This window comes from Charadrius vociferus, unplaced genomic scaffold (genome assembly GCF_000708025.1).
Source record: "Charadrius vociferus isolate BGI_N301 unplaced genomic scaffold, ASM70802v2 scaffold225, whole genome shotgun sequence".
In the NCBI taxonomy this organism is placed as follows: Eukaryota; Metazoa; Chordata; class Aves; order Charadriiformes; family Charadriidae; genus Charadrius; species Charadrius vociferus.
In genome coordinates, this window is record NW_009648638.1 from 982114 (window position 1) to 996354 (window position 14241).

At 59.9% G+C, this 14241-nt stretch overlaps 1 protein-coding gene across 1 annotated transcript in view; it reads right to left on the minus strand.

The window, feature by feature from the left end:
* Nucleotides 1-3: 3 nt before the first annotated feature.
* The window catches only part of LOC104287622 (disks large-associated protein 4-like), a 17028-nt gene continuing 2790 nt past the window's right edge, over nt 4-14241 (minus strand). The window contains exons 2-5 of the mRNA XM_009886346.1: nt 7706-7923; nt 4242-4356; nt 1201-1251; nt 4-69 (exon numbers count right to left, since the gene is read on the minus strand). Coding sequence (XP_009884648.1) covers nt 4-69; nt 1201-1251; nt 4242-4356; nt 7706-7923 — 450 coding nt within the window. The remainder of the gene's footprint in view (nt 70-1200; nt 1252-4241; nt 4357-7705; nt 7924-14241) is intronic.

Below are 14241 nucleotides of genomic sequence, written 5' to 3' on the forward strand. Positions count from 1 at the left end.
CGACTAGGCCTCGCTGTAGATAGCATCGCAGACTGCCTCGTACTGCTCCCCCAGCTCCGGCTCTGGCGCCTGCATGGGAAGAGGGACAGAACCAGTCACCCCCTGCCTGTTGGCAGCCCGTCCCCGTCCCCTCCCGCCCCTCTCCCTGCAGCCGCCCTGCTGCCACTCCTGCGTGGTCCTGCTTATGGCAGACGAGACGGGGTCAGAGCTGGTGGGGTGTAGGATGCATGGGCTCTCTGCTGAGAGAGAGGGAAGAGGGGACCCTCCTTGGGGGCGAGAGGGTCCCTGCTTGTGGAGTAGGAGAGACTTACTACCACAGTGCCTGTGAAACAACCCCCAGTCTCTGATAGAGAAGCCGAGAGCACGTGAGGCTAAAATCCTGGTCCAGCCTCTGGGAGGTTCCCCTGTCCCACCAGCACAGCTGGGAGACCCCAGCCTCAGCCGTGAGACCCTGCCAGGGCAGGCGTGCTCCTCGGTGCGGGGAGACGGCCTGGTCCTGCCATGGGGTGCAGCACCGAGAGAGAAGGTGGGGAGGTGTGGGCTGGACAGCCTCCACGCTTGACCAGGGACAGGCTGCCTGGACTGGTTCTGGGTGGCACCATCGGGAACCCGTCGAGGTGTGAGCTGAGCAGGGGCAGCTTCGCTCCCTGCTTCTCCTGCTGCCCCCACCTCCCTCCCACCCGTGCCCCCAGCCCTGCCCTGCTCTCCAGTGGCAGCCGCTGGTCAAACTTGTACTCGGGAGAGGCTCACCCGGGTTAAACCAGAGCCAGCCTAAAGCAGCGTGTTCTGAAATACAGGTGAGAGGTGCTGAGATTGGCCCTGTTGGCCACTTCTATCTCTTCTGGCCCTTTCTTTGGCCTCAAGGACAGTATTTCTACCCAGCATTGGCATCTGAGCTCCACAAAGTTTGGTTCAAAAAGTTTGTCTACTTTCCCCCTAAAACTGGGGGTCTCTAACCCCCTGCCGGGGCCAGGGCAACCAAGCGGTCCAGCTGCCCTGCAGTGCCCAGGTCCAGTCGGGAGCACTGCTTCCTTCTCCTTCTCATTTTTCTCCTCCTCTTCCTCCTTCTCCTCCTCCTCCTGCCGCTGGCCCCAGGCGTGGGCTGACCTCACAGCCTGCCTCGCACCCTGCCATGGGTGTCCAGGCTGACCCAAGAAAGCTCCATGAGGAAGAAAGAGGGAAAAGCCAGTGGGACGATACCTGCTCTCCATGGGTAAATATCTGAGGGATAAGTGAGGGGGGTCCAAAGATCTGGAAGAAAGAGTTGGAGAAGGTTAAAGGCCAAGAACGGGGGAGCCCCTCACACAGACAGCCATTGCACAGGGACCAGGGACGAGGGGAGCGGGTGGCCCGTCCCCCGGGGCCACCACTGCTGACACTTTGGTACAAGCTTCAGAACTCATAAGATGCCAAGCGAGATGCCGCACAGGCCCCTCCGACAGCGGCACAAACACGGCATGGCAAAGCTCCACGGGACGCCTCCCAGACGGAGAGAAGCTGCTGATGCATTCAGCCTGTGGTATGCACCATATATCAATATATATATACACACAGGGCACACTTGGGACACACAGTGCTGCGACACCCCTTGGCACACATGGGTTGCCTGTGGCAGCTGGACAAGGGATGGGGTGGCTCCCAGTTAGCACCTCTGCGAAGCCCCCAGAATTGGCCGGCACCTTGCAATGTGGCCAGGAGCAGCGATGGGCCTCTGCAGCCCGCAGAGCCGGGATGGACGGGCAGTCCGAGTGCTCCACACTGGGGAAACTGTCCTTCACCCTGATGGGGTCGGGCTGGCCACCTCACTGCTATCTCCTCTGTCCCTGCACCAAGAAGAAGCCACACGGAAGCAATACTGCCTTCTCTCCATAGCAAAGCCACAGCACACACTCGGCATAAGGACAGACACCCGATAGACACTGTGCTGCCTGTGGGGAGGAATGCCTTCTCCTCCTCTCCATCCCTGCTCTGCAGAAAACATCCACCCTATGAACTCTGCCCTGCGCAAGCTGCCCAAGATGACCCACTGTAGGAAGGATCCAGGTTCAAAATGTACCCAAGGGAAGAGGCTTGGCTCTGGGGGCTGGGTCTTCTACACAGGGCACAGTTCAAAGTGTGGATAAGCAGTGTTCAAAGTGTGGAGAAGCAGTGTTGGGGGCCACCAGCTGGCTCTCTCTGGCCACTGGTCCCCTTGGTGTGACAGGTGGATGCTGACACGCACACGTGGTGCACCCCGGACTTCCAGAGGTTTGCAAGGTGGAGGTCAGTTGGGACAAAACCAAGTGGAGCGGACTTGTCTTTCAGAGCTGAGGATGTGTGGGAGGACACCAGGGTCTTGCTGGACACACAAGGAAGGTGTTGGAGGTCACATAAAATGAGAGTGGGGGAGGAACTGCCTCTGGCACAGGGTGAAAGGGCAAGTCAGACCCACCAGAGGATGAGACCAGCACACACTGGTGGCTGTACCTGCTCCATCCTGGACCAACAGATACGCAATTCGTGGGAGGCCTCTAAATCCCAACCCAGCTGCAACTGAAGTGTCTCGGCTGTGGAGGAACGCGGGCAGCGTGCACGCGGTGACAGCAGCCCCACGCTTGAGCGGGTGCTGTGGCCCTCAGCCTCACAGCGCCGCCAGTCTGGGGCTCGGACGTTTGCCTGGGCAGCTCCTGGCACACCGTGGGCTGCTCAGACCCTCCAGCTCCAAGACCCTTCTGATGTCTTCATGGGGGTGCTGCAGCCAGCTGCTAAACGGCAGCTTTAGAGAGGGAGAGGGCACAGACTCAGCCCACCCGTTGTCTTCACGCAGAGACCTGGCTTCAGACATGGATTTACACGCAAAGGACAAGAATGCGACGGCCCTGACCCCGTCTCTGTGCAATGAGACACCCAGCACATTGCTGTTGATGTACAAGGAACGAGACTGACCACAAGGAACACGTACGCCCGCAAGCGATGCCCCGTGCCCTTCCCCAGAGCGCTCCACCAAGGGCTCCAACCACTCTGTGACAGCAGGAGAAACCAGCCATGGGGCTGGAGAGACTGGGCCGGGCCGGAGGAGGGCTCAGAGCCCCCCACACATGGAGGGGAATGCCGGGACATACCGTTCACCCTCCTCCATGCTCTGGTTCGTGATGCCCATCCCGCTGTTTAACCCCTGCCTCGTGCTGCCGCCCTCAATCACTGTGCACAGACGGAGCGGAGCAGCACAGAAGGGGCACAGGTGGGCACGTGTTCCATGCAGACACGCGTGAACAGAGACGCAACAGGACAGAGGCCCAAGGCGACAGCGAAATGGCTGGGTGAAGCTTGTGGAGCCATTGCTGCCCTGGGGACCTCCACCTGCATACCGAAAGGACGGGTCCCTGTCCCGGGGCTGAGATAAGCACACAGGACCTCTGCAAAGGCCTCATCCCAACATGGATTATTTCCTTGCCTGTGAAGCAGCTGCCTTGTAGCCACCCAAGCCCCAAGCTGCTCTAGAGTAATCCCAGGGGGAGGCGTAGTATGGGGAGAGGGAGCTAAACCCGGTTTGCACCGACTGCATCCCAGTGGTCCTGCAACCTGGTGCAAGGGGTTTGCCACCCACCATCAGTGCCTTGCTGGCATCCTTGGCTTTGCCCTTCCCAGGGTACCAGGAATATCCAAGGGAGACATCCCCAGCTAGCTGGCAGGATGGTCTCCCGAATTACGGGCACCTGGTTCCTGGCTCCAGTGTGCTGCACGAGGAACGAGGTCCTCAGAGCTAAGCAGGGTTACTATCCCCAGTGACCCACAGCAGGGTCCCAGGCTGGACACCACCTTTTGCAGAGGAGAGGTTGGCCCCAGCTGTACCCACCCAGCGGGCGCGAGGAGCTGGCAGCAGGAGCAGGTGGCCTTGTAGGAGGCTTCTGGGTGGTGACACAGTGTGACTCTGTGCTCAGAGCAGCCCTGAGCTTCGCCCATGGCTGTGAAGCATCGCTCCGGGCTACCATACCTGTGGCCATGGCAGAGTGACTCCAGCTGCACCAGCAGTGAGGAGAGGAGGCAAAGCTGGGGGAAAAGGGGTCTGATAGGAATCAGAATTAAGGAACTGGCCTTGATACTTTGGTAAAGCTGCCAGAGAACTGTGTGTGCAATTCCTGGAGCGCAGCCGGTGCCTTATTTTGAAGGGGGGAAAAAAGATGTCCCTCCCTGCCCCAGGCATGCCTCCTTTCTCAACGGGGTGTGCCGGTGCAGCGGGGCTCAGCGCTCCAGCGTCTCACCTGGTTGATGCAACTGGACTCGTTGACGCTGTCGGAGATCTGGTTGTATTCTTCCTCCCAGGTTGGGAACTTCGGAGGTAGAAGGATCTCGACAGAGTCCAGGCGGTCCAGGCTCCTGCCAGCAGAGAGAGAGGGTGTGAGGGGTGTCCCCACGGCGGGGGCAGCGCTGGGGCTGTGCTGGAGCTGCCGCCCCACCAGGAGAGCCAGACCACCCCTGCCCGCAGCACCCTCGGACAGGCACAAGCACATGGAGACGGTGCTGGCCACCGAGTCCACCACTTGGCCTCAATTACAGCTCCTGGAGGAGAAGGAAGCACTTTTTCGCCTTGCTGGCCTCCGGCTTGAGCTGTTGAGTCTGGGACGTGGGTGAAGGTTTGTGAAGTGCAGGGGAAGGAGAGGGGACAAGACCTCGGGTCCCGCTGCCCCCAGGAATGCACTGCAGATGCCAGGTTAGTCCAGCTGAACCCCAGGGTGCACGTGGGACCCGTGCCAGCCCCCAGAGTCACAGCCCTGGTGACAGACCAGCTCTTGCACAGGGTGATGCCGGGGGCCGGGGCTCAGGGAGGCTGGTTCTTCCTGGCCTGGACTGGTGGGAAGGGGGTGTGGAAAGTGGGGTGAGAGATGACTTTTAAATGGTATTTTGTGGACTTCCCAATTTGAAACATCTGCAGGATTTTTTTTTTTTTTAATTTGTGTAGAGGAACCCAAAAGATTATCTGGAAGAAGATCAAGAGGATCCAAGCCTGAATGACAGTGCTGCAGCAGCAGGGGTGGGTGGGTATTTCTAGAGCAGCTTTTGCTGCAGGCTCTGGGAGAAGCACTGTCCCCATGGCCTGGGGCTCAGCGCAGCCTCTGCAGCGGGAGAGCGGGGCTGCCACTGAGCCCGACCCAGCCAGGACCGCAACTACAGTCTCTGCTGAGCCCCGGGCACACGGGAGCCAGGGGGAGCGCGGAAGGATGGGAGGGACACGTGGGAGGAAGAGGAGGGATGTGGGAAGGATGGGGCTCCCCCGTTTTTCTGTTCCACCATGAGACCCTGTGTGAAGGAGTCCTTGTCGCAGACCAGGTGGGGCATGGTGGAGGACACGGTTAGCCACGCCAGCCTGGGAGAGCTGTGGGGATTCTGCCTCTTGAATTGCCTGTGTTCACTACAGAGGACCCTCAGGGTGCCGCTTCCCCCACGTCTGGCAGGGCCACGGGTGCAGAGGTCTGTCCTTCAGCCTGGGGGACAGCGAAGCGGAGGGCAGGGTGCGTCCTTCCCTGTGCGGTGTGTGGACCTCCAGGAAGGACCGTGGCACCTCCTGAGTCTCCATCCTGGGGTGTGATGAGAGCAGGGAGTAATGTCTTCTGCTGATGGAGGAGACACCCGGACCCCAGGAGACCCACTGCTGAGCAGCCAAGTGCAACATGGCGCCCTGGGCTATCCATTTATTGCCTTGTTTCCCTTGGTCTGAGAGGGTTTTGTCCGTGAGCTCACCGCGCACCCATGGTGTGAGTCAGTTGTGTCCTGGGGAGGGCAGTGTCCCTGTCAGCCTCCCTGTGCCCATGCCACTGGGCTTCACCGTCACCTACCCTCGCAGCCTGCCCGTGGGGAAACCGAGTCACAAAGGAGGCAACAGACTTTGGAAGGGCAGAGACCCTCTCACAGGGACAGATCACGTCTCACTCCTCTGCTCCTTGTCCTGGCTAAGGCTGCAGCTGGCCTCCCTGCGGTCCCTCCTGTCCCAAACCACGGGTCCGGTGCCCCTCGGCTGGTGGAGTTCAGAGATGGCCCCAGCAGCTCTGGCCAAGGCGACCCTTGGCGAAGGCTGGCATGGGGCTGTGCCAGGGCACGGTGCCCCCACTGCTGTCCCGGGGCCGTGCCAGGTCGGCAGGGCACCCCAGGGAGTCCCCGCAGCAACAGAAGTGACCACAGCATCCAAAAATCTCCTTGGCGAGGGGGGAGAGGCGAGGGGGTGGTCAGCAGATGGCAGCCGTGCTCACGCTCCGGTGCCGGCTGGGCTGCCCGCTGCCGCCTGGCTTCTGCCTGGCTCAAGCCCTCATCAGCCAGGGACAGAAGGGACAGACAGGCCAGGGTGCCATGCCCCAAGGGCTGTGGAGCCCCCTCCTTCCCTCCCACAAATCTCCTGCTGGTGACCAAGCACTGGCAGCAATGGCCGTGTCTAGCCCAGCCCTGCCCGGAGCCCTCCTCAGCCAGGTCACTGCACCCACGGCTCAGCCAGCTCTGCCCCTCCGGCTCACCCTGCCTTGACTTAGCCCCTTCCTCAGCGCTGCCTGTCCGTGGGCTCCGGCTGGACACCAGCAGCACAGGTGAGCTCAGACCCTGATGGACATGGCCTGAATGGACAGTGAACCCAAGACAGGAAGAACCTCAGTTTCTCAACTTGGGTATTTTGCATCAACGACCCCTGGATCCAACTCTGCTCCCCCTGAAGTGGATGTGAAGGCAGGGAACAGGGCTGGATTCAGAGCAGGCATTTTCAGCCCCCCCCCCCCCCAATTATTTTTTGCCCCCTCCAAAGCAGCGTCTGGTCTGCAATCTGAAGCCACCATGAGGGGTCTCCACATGGCCTGCTGCACCCTCTGGCCTTCCTTCTGGCCCTGTCTGCTGAACATCAGCAGTTCTTCTGCGGTGGTGCCTGCCTCCCCCTGCCCCTCTGTGCTGCTCACCCCCCAAGCCACAGCACGTGAAACACCGATGGCATGTTACAGCCCCTGGGTACCTTGTCCTGGGGAGCGGAGCAGCTGGTGAGGATGCTGCACAGCATCACCTCTGTGCAGGTGGTCCACACAGATCCCATCCTGCAAGGACCAGCCTCTTGCCCTGCAAGGTTTTGCTGTGTTCCCCTTGCTCTGCTGTCTATCTGGCTTAAGCCACTGTGGGTCTTCCTCCCTCAACACCTGGTCCCAGACCTCTTAGCCCATCTCTCCTGGCCTTGGGATATTACCCAGCCTAGCGTGCCAACGGGGCACTTTCTGGCTGGTCCCAGAATCCCTGGGACATCTGTGGAGCAAAGCGGATGGCACAGTCCCATCAGCCTGCGGGCTGTGTGCCAAGTGTCCTCAGCCATGCTGGCTGAGCATCTTCCACCTCTGAATACCATCATGGGGTTGGGATCTCTGAGCTCCCTCAGAGAAGCAGACACTTAGGGAGGAAATCCACACAGCTCCATCAAAGGAGTGCCCTCCCCATCACTGAGGGGACAGTGACCTGGAGCGGGTTCCTAACACCAGGGCTATTTGGAGTCACCAGGATGGAAAGCTCTCTCCATTCCCCTGCCACGTCGTCTCCTGTCCTGCTTGTCTCCTCATCTGCCTGCCCCGTGGGCAGTCTGAGATGGTGTGCAGGAGCCCTGCTGGGCTCTGATCCCCACATGTGGGTGCTGCTGGCTAGACCCCGGGGGCTGCTTCTGGGGTGGCCCCTGGGGACCTGTGCAGAGCTCCCGGAGGAGCTCCAGCATTACCTTTGTGTGGTGCTCTGCTCACTCAGGGACTGTTGGGTGGCCTTGAGGTAACTCTGCCTCCGAGCTGCAGTTTTCGGGGATGGTTTGGGGCTGGCTTCTGAGTCTTCACTATCATCATCCCCCATGGCTTTGATGTAACTCCCGCTCCGCATGCGCCGGCACGGGATCTCGCTGTCTTTGTCTCGAGACAGCGTGTTGTTCCACTCCCCCTGAGGCACCTGCAAGAGTAAGGGAAGCATGAGCAGAGGTGAGGGACAGCACCTCTGGGACCAGCGGGATCACGGGGACTTGGGAGGACTGGTGGCAAGGACAACTGTTGGACCCTCAGCTAGAGTGGAGTGGGAATGGGCAACACAATTCCTTTCCAACCCTCCCTTACCAGTTCATGCCAAGCAGCCCTGCGTTTGATCGCCTCTGTTTTAGCACATCCACCCACAGCCATTCACCCCACAAACGCTGCAGACCACCTTCACGCTGGCCCATGCTTACACAGTTGATACAAGCTGCACAATGCCACACGTAACGGGGAGGGAAGAGTCTCACCAGATTTGCGCTGGGCATTGGGACAGGAGTGGCACACGGTTGGTCAATGCAAAGCCCACGCTCATTTAATGTAAAGTGCACATACTGGTCAGGCCAAGGCAATCAAGAGCTGTTGTAGACCAGGACCTGTGGATCAGAACCCAGACCTTCACTAGGTCCAACACCCTTTAAGGTTTCTGAGTTGAATGTGACTCTCAGTGGCTGAAATTCATTTCTGAAGCCAAGCCAGACCCTCAGAAGTCCCTCTAGAGCTGCTCGGGCACATAGACCTTGTGCTGGCCTCTCTGTGCCTCGTGCAAGAAAAGTACTTCTGACTTCACTGAGATGACAACTCTGCAATTAATTTAAGGCAGACATGGTCTCTTGTTCCCTCATTAGAGATGGGTGAGCTGATGTTTCCACTAGAGGCCTGAAGCACCGAGCAGCTGAAGTAACCAACACCACTGCCTGCCTCTCCTGCGAAGGGTTTGAGTAGGTGATCAGAGGCACAGCGAAGGTGCTTGGCCAGCAGCAGAGCCGATCAGGACAAGAGCCTCACACGGTGTGGGACAGGCCTGGAGAAAGATGGGGCAAGCCAAGTTGCCAGGACCAAGCCTTGGTTTGAAGGTGGCCTTTGACCTGTCCTTGAGCTGAGGAGATGTGGTAAAGGAGAAGCAAGGGAAGATGTAAGGAATGCAGCAATGTGCAAACCACTGGGACAGCCCGAGAAGCCCCAGTCTGCTGATTGGGAACTGCCATGGGGAGCAGCAAAGGGTCTGCACATGCTGCCGAGAGCATCCATGTTGACTCTGCTGGATGGAGCTGTTGGATTTGCCCGGCTCCCCAAGGGGCTGTGGGATCAATCAGACGGTGTTTATATAGCGCCTTGGGGATGCGCAGAGCCGTGTTGCAGCTGACTGTGATGAGCCAGAGCTGCTAAGCACTGCGTGGTTCCTGTTCCCCTCCTTGTTCACAGCAGGCATGTTCTGTGGGAGCCAGACCGGCTTGAGGGTGCCGTCTGCTGCTGCTGGGGTGCAACATCTTCAGATGAGCTTCAGATCTGCAGGTGGTGGCTTCTCGTTCTCCTGAGAGGCCCTGGGGTGGGCCAGATGCAGGTTCAATCCATGCGCAACAGCTTAGCTGGCTCTGAGGGCTTCCTTCTGCCCAAAGGAGAGAGGGGTTCAGCCCGTGTCCTGCTTGCTGTGTGTGTTCGGGAGAAGGCAAGAGGTGACCCCAGTGTTGTGTGGAGCAGAACCCAAACAGCCTGTGGGACTGCTTGGGTGATGGGGCTCCCGCCACGATGTGGGCCCATGAGCCAGGACCCCTATTACTGGGGGACAAGGAACAGGCATCGCGTTGCCTGTGTGTGAGATCCAGGTGGGGACAGACGAGGAGTGAGTCTCACAGGTGAGACACAAACCTGCCCGGGCCCCCCCAGCCCCGCTCGCTGCTGCTGCAGGTTTTCCCGGCTCTTTCCACTCCACCTCCCACGAGCTCCGTGCTTGGCAATGGCTTCTGGATCGGCTGTGTGTGAGACTGCCCAGCTCCGTAGCTACTGGGGGTTGTCTGCCAGGTTCCTACAAAAGTAAGAGCAGAGAGCCCTTTCTCTCCTGAGCGTGGGCATCCCTCTGCCCCAGCCCGGCTGCCTGCACTGGGTGGCCCTGTGGGCAGCCAGGAGGTGCCCTGCTGGCTCCAGCTGAGTCCTGGCCATGGGAGACATCCCGCAGGTCACCGGGGTGGCTGTCTCTGACCTTTCCTAAAGCAGTCAGGGCCCCTGAGGAGCACTTTTATACCCATCACCTTGGCGTCAGCTCTGACTCGAGACTGCATTTTGCTGCCTGCCTTCTCCTGAGGGTGAGTCGCAGGCTCCTGCCAGCAAGGGGCTGGGGTGAGGGGGCACGTGGGGCTGGAGTCTGGTCTGCAGCCCCTGGCTATGGAGGCGAGAGCTTGCCAACAGCCAGGCATGCACCCATGGGCCAGGGGGCCACACAGCCATCCCCTGTGCAGAGGGAAATGCTGTATTTCATGGGGCAGTGAGAGGTGCTGGGCTCAGCCCGGTGAGCCCAAGGACAGAGGGGACACTAAGACCTCAGGCTTTTGTGGCCGCAGTGATGCTCTCGCATCAGCAGGCTCTGCTCAGCTCCGTCCAGGCTTGTGCATCTGCCTCCCTGCCTTGGGCACTCTCGCTCTAGGCAAAGCAACATGAAGACAAGGTTTGCAGGATGTCTCTGCTGGCGTAGCTTGCCTACAGCAGCCTGACCCAAGCCTTCCACCGCACCGCCTGCCCCGTACGGACCCTGTCCCTCTCCAGCCTCCACCAGCTCCCCCGTCGCATTGCGACAGCCCGCTGGCCCTAACTGAGGGGCCTTATTTCTCCTTTCCCTTGCTTCTCCTCTACTTTGTGCCTTGGCAAGGCGGCAAGAAGCAAAGCTGCTCTCAAGGTGCTCCACATTCCAGTTTAGCAGTGTCAAGGGGAAGGATGATGCTTGGCAAGACAGCCTTTGAATCTGGTGCCCCAGTTTGGAGCGTGTCCTGCCTCAGTCTGCACACAGAGTCCACAGGGACTCCCACAGCTCTTGCTCCCGTGGGACGGAGCGCAGGACAAGTGTTTCAAAAGTGCCACACCTGAAAAGACAAGTAGGTGCCTTGGTTGGGGATCTTTGAAAGCAGTGCAGGTACTTGAGGTGCTGCTCAGGGTCTTCCAGGGTGCTTCTCTGCACCATCAGGCACCTGAGGAGCCTGTCCCATAGTCTCTGAAGCTCTGAGATGGGGCTGAAGAGCCCAGAGCACCTCCTGTCATCAAGGGACAGACCTCGACGGTGGCCAGTGCAGCACCTCGATGACAGCAACTTTCCTGGCAGCTGAGACCCTGGGCGCTGAACATAGCCCATGTGTTACAGAAAGGACAAAGTGGAAATGAATGTTGCCTTGTGTTGCACCTAGGCCTGTCACGGGGAAGATCAGGAGGCTCCTCACAGGCTGTGGGAGCTTTGCTGTGTTTCACACTGCTCTCCCAGATGTAGGCTTGGTTCTGCCCACGGTGGTTAGGTTGGTGTGAAAGGGGTGGGAGCAAGAGAACGCCCAGGTCGAGAGCCTTTGTAGGTGGCTGCTGGCACAGAGCGCCCTGTGGCTGCACAGGAAGGGAGGAGTGGGCAGCAGAGATGCTCTGCCAGGCTTCAGGATCCTCCGTTCTGCCCGGTCTTGGTCCGTGGGGTGCCTCATGGTGCAGGCATGTGGGAGTCAGGCACATGTCTCTCCCTGGGAGCTGGGCTCCACTGACACCATCCTGACACGATACTGCCCGTGGCCAAAAAGGCCAATGGCCCTTGTTGCCTAAAAGGCCAATGGCATGCTGGGCTGCACAGGGAAGAGTGTGGCCGGTAGGTCGAGGGAGGTCATTCTCCCTCTCTGCTCTGCACCGGGGAGGCCACAACTGGAATACTGCGTCCAGCTCTGGGCTCCCCAGTTCCAGAGGGACAGGGAACTGCTGGAAAGAGTCCATCGAAGGGCAGCTGAGGTGATTGAGGGATTGGAGCATCTCCCGTATGAGGAAAGGCTGAGAGAGCTGCAACTCTTCAGCCTGGAGAAGAGAAGGCTGAGGGGAGACCTTATTATGGCGTATGAGTATCTGAAGGGTGGGTTGAAGGAGGATGGAGCCAGACTCTTCTCGGTGGTTCCCAGTGACAGGACGAGGGGCAACGGGCACAAGTTGGAACACAGGAAGTTCTTTTCAAATACACAGAAACACTTCTTTACAGTTCGGGTGGCAGAGCACTGGCACAGGCTGCCCAGGGAGGGGGTGGAGTCCCCTTCTCTGGAGATTTTCAAGACCTGCCTGGATGCAGTCTGGAGCGATGTGCTCCTGGCAATCCTGCTTTAGCAGGGGAGTGGGATGAGATGATCTCTAGAGGTCCTTCACCCTCTGAAGATTCTGTGATTCCGTTGGAAAGCATCAGCGCCTTTGGGCTCTTCTGCTCTCCATGTCATAACCTGAGCACGGAGGAAAAAGAAAAGAAGGGGCCACGCAGAGGTTTCCCCCACCTTAATTCTGCCTGGGGCATTCCCCAGTCACCTGGAGCATTAAGAGAGGGGAGAGAGAAGGGAAGGGGAAAACTCCAATCCCGGGTGCTACGAAAGAGCTGCACTGCTCCCATTGTTTCAGTGAGGTCTGGGGGAAGACAGACTCGCAGAGCCAACGGGGTTTCCATTCGCACGTGTGCCAGCTCTGACATGCAGCCCAGCCCCGGCACACACAGACATGCACCACACACGAACGCACCCCCCCAGGCGCCCACAGGGCCGGACGCAGCGTGCGGGGATGCACGTGCCATGCAGCCCGACTCCAACGCAATGAGGCTGAGCCTGAAGCGGGTACACCGCTGCTCCCTCCAGGGCCGGATCCCTCGTGGTGTCCCGAGGGCTACGTGTGGTCTCAGGCATGTCCTCAAGAAAGAAAGCTGGAGCCCAGGCTGCCTTTGGGCCCCGTCCATCCTCTTGGCAGGGCAACCTCTGGGAAGGACCTGGACCGGGTTTCCTGCCCCATGGGAGCTCTGTGGGGCTGGCGTGAGGGCAGTCAGCATCTGGCACTGAACGAGCCACCCGCTCTGGATTACAGATTTATCTTTGGGGCTACTGGGCGTTAAGGAAGCTTCAGTGCTGTCTGACTGTAAGTGGGGTTGGGGAGGCTACTCTGGATGATACATTAGGCTAACGGTGCCTGTGGTATGACTCTGTCCCCTGGGAGCCCCGAAACTGCCCGTCCCTTCGATGTGTTCTCGGTATCCATGGACATGGGTCCCAGTCTATGTTTGGGACAGAAGCGCTGCTCAGCCCTGCCTGCTCCTCCTGTTCACCCCTGCCTGGGGCAGCTCTCACTCCAAGGCCCTTCTTGTCCATTGGGACCCTGACCCCTCAGCCTCTTCCCTTGCCCCACCAGCCGCATGTGGGGCCCATGGGGACAGGAGAACAAGGGACAGGGAGCACAGCCTCCCTCCCAGGGGACTGTGCTCTAAGGACAGTGCTGTGTGGCCTTGTGGACTGCTCCTGAGAAACCCCCGACCCTGATGGGACAGGGCTGGACCTGGAGTTGGGTGGTCACCCACTCTCAGCTCCAACATCTGGGGCTGGGGATGGGCCTGGAAACATCACATGGACCCCCAATAGTCCCCGATGAGCCCCAAGACTACCCAGAGCCTGCAAATGGGGAGGCGAATAGCCTTGGGGGTCTGACCCCAGCCTGGAGGCTGGGGGTTTCTCTTTGTCCCCATCCCACTGCTCCTGCCCTCCTTCATGGCAGAGGGGCACTTCTCCACCTTGGGGACCCATGGGGCATTTCTGCCTTGCAGCAGCCCCGTCCGTAGCAGGGCAGGGCCTTTGTGCTCCCCAAGCACCGGGCTCTGCGGTCAGGCAGATGCACGTGGTCCCTCACCATGGCTCAAGCAGGGAGTGCACTCGCCCTGCTCCAGCGAGGAGTGGGTGGCAGGGGACATGGGACCTTGCAGAAGGATGTTTCCCACACACCGCGCTCCAGAGGTGGCTTCTCCATCGCCAGCTTAGTCCCCTTCCCATGTTGAGGAGGGGTCTGATACAATTGCCCCATCCTACCCCAAGGTCCCCGAGCCCTGTGCCCTGCCCTCCGGGGCTCACCCCAGGCACCTGGGGACAAGGTCAGCCTGAGCATCCGTGACCTGTCGGCTTGTGGGGGCACCGAACAGCATGTTTTTTGGACTGGGAGCCCGGGGTTTTGACTTTGCTGGTGAGATGCTCCTGGCCGCGGGGGCTGCCCGAGCTGCTCAGGATGCCGGTGACACCCGGCGTCCCCTAGTGCCCCTCCATCCATGCTGACGGGGGCTGCAATCTGCTCCCGCTCTGAGTCTGATGGTGAAGGCTGCCGACCCCATCCCCGATGGTCCCCGGAGGGTCAGGGCAGGGAAGGAGCTGGGCAAAAGCTTCCCCTCAAAACAAGATCCCTACCTGGCCGCTGCCTGCGTCGGTCGGCCCAGGGCTGAGGGGCT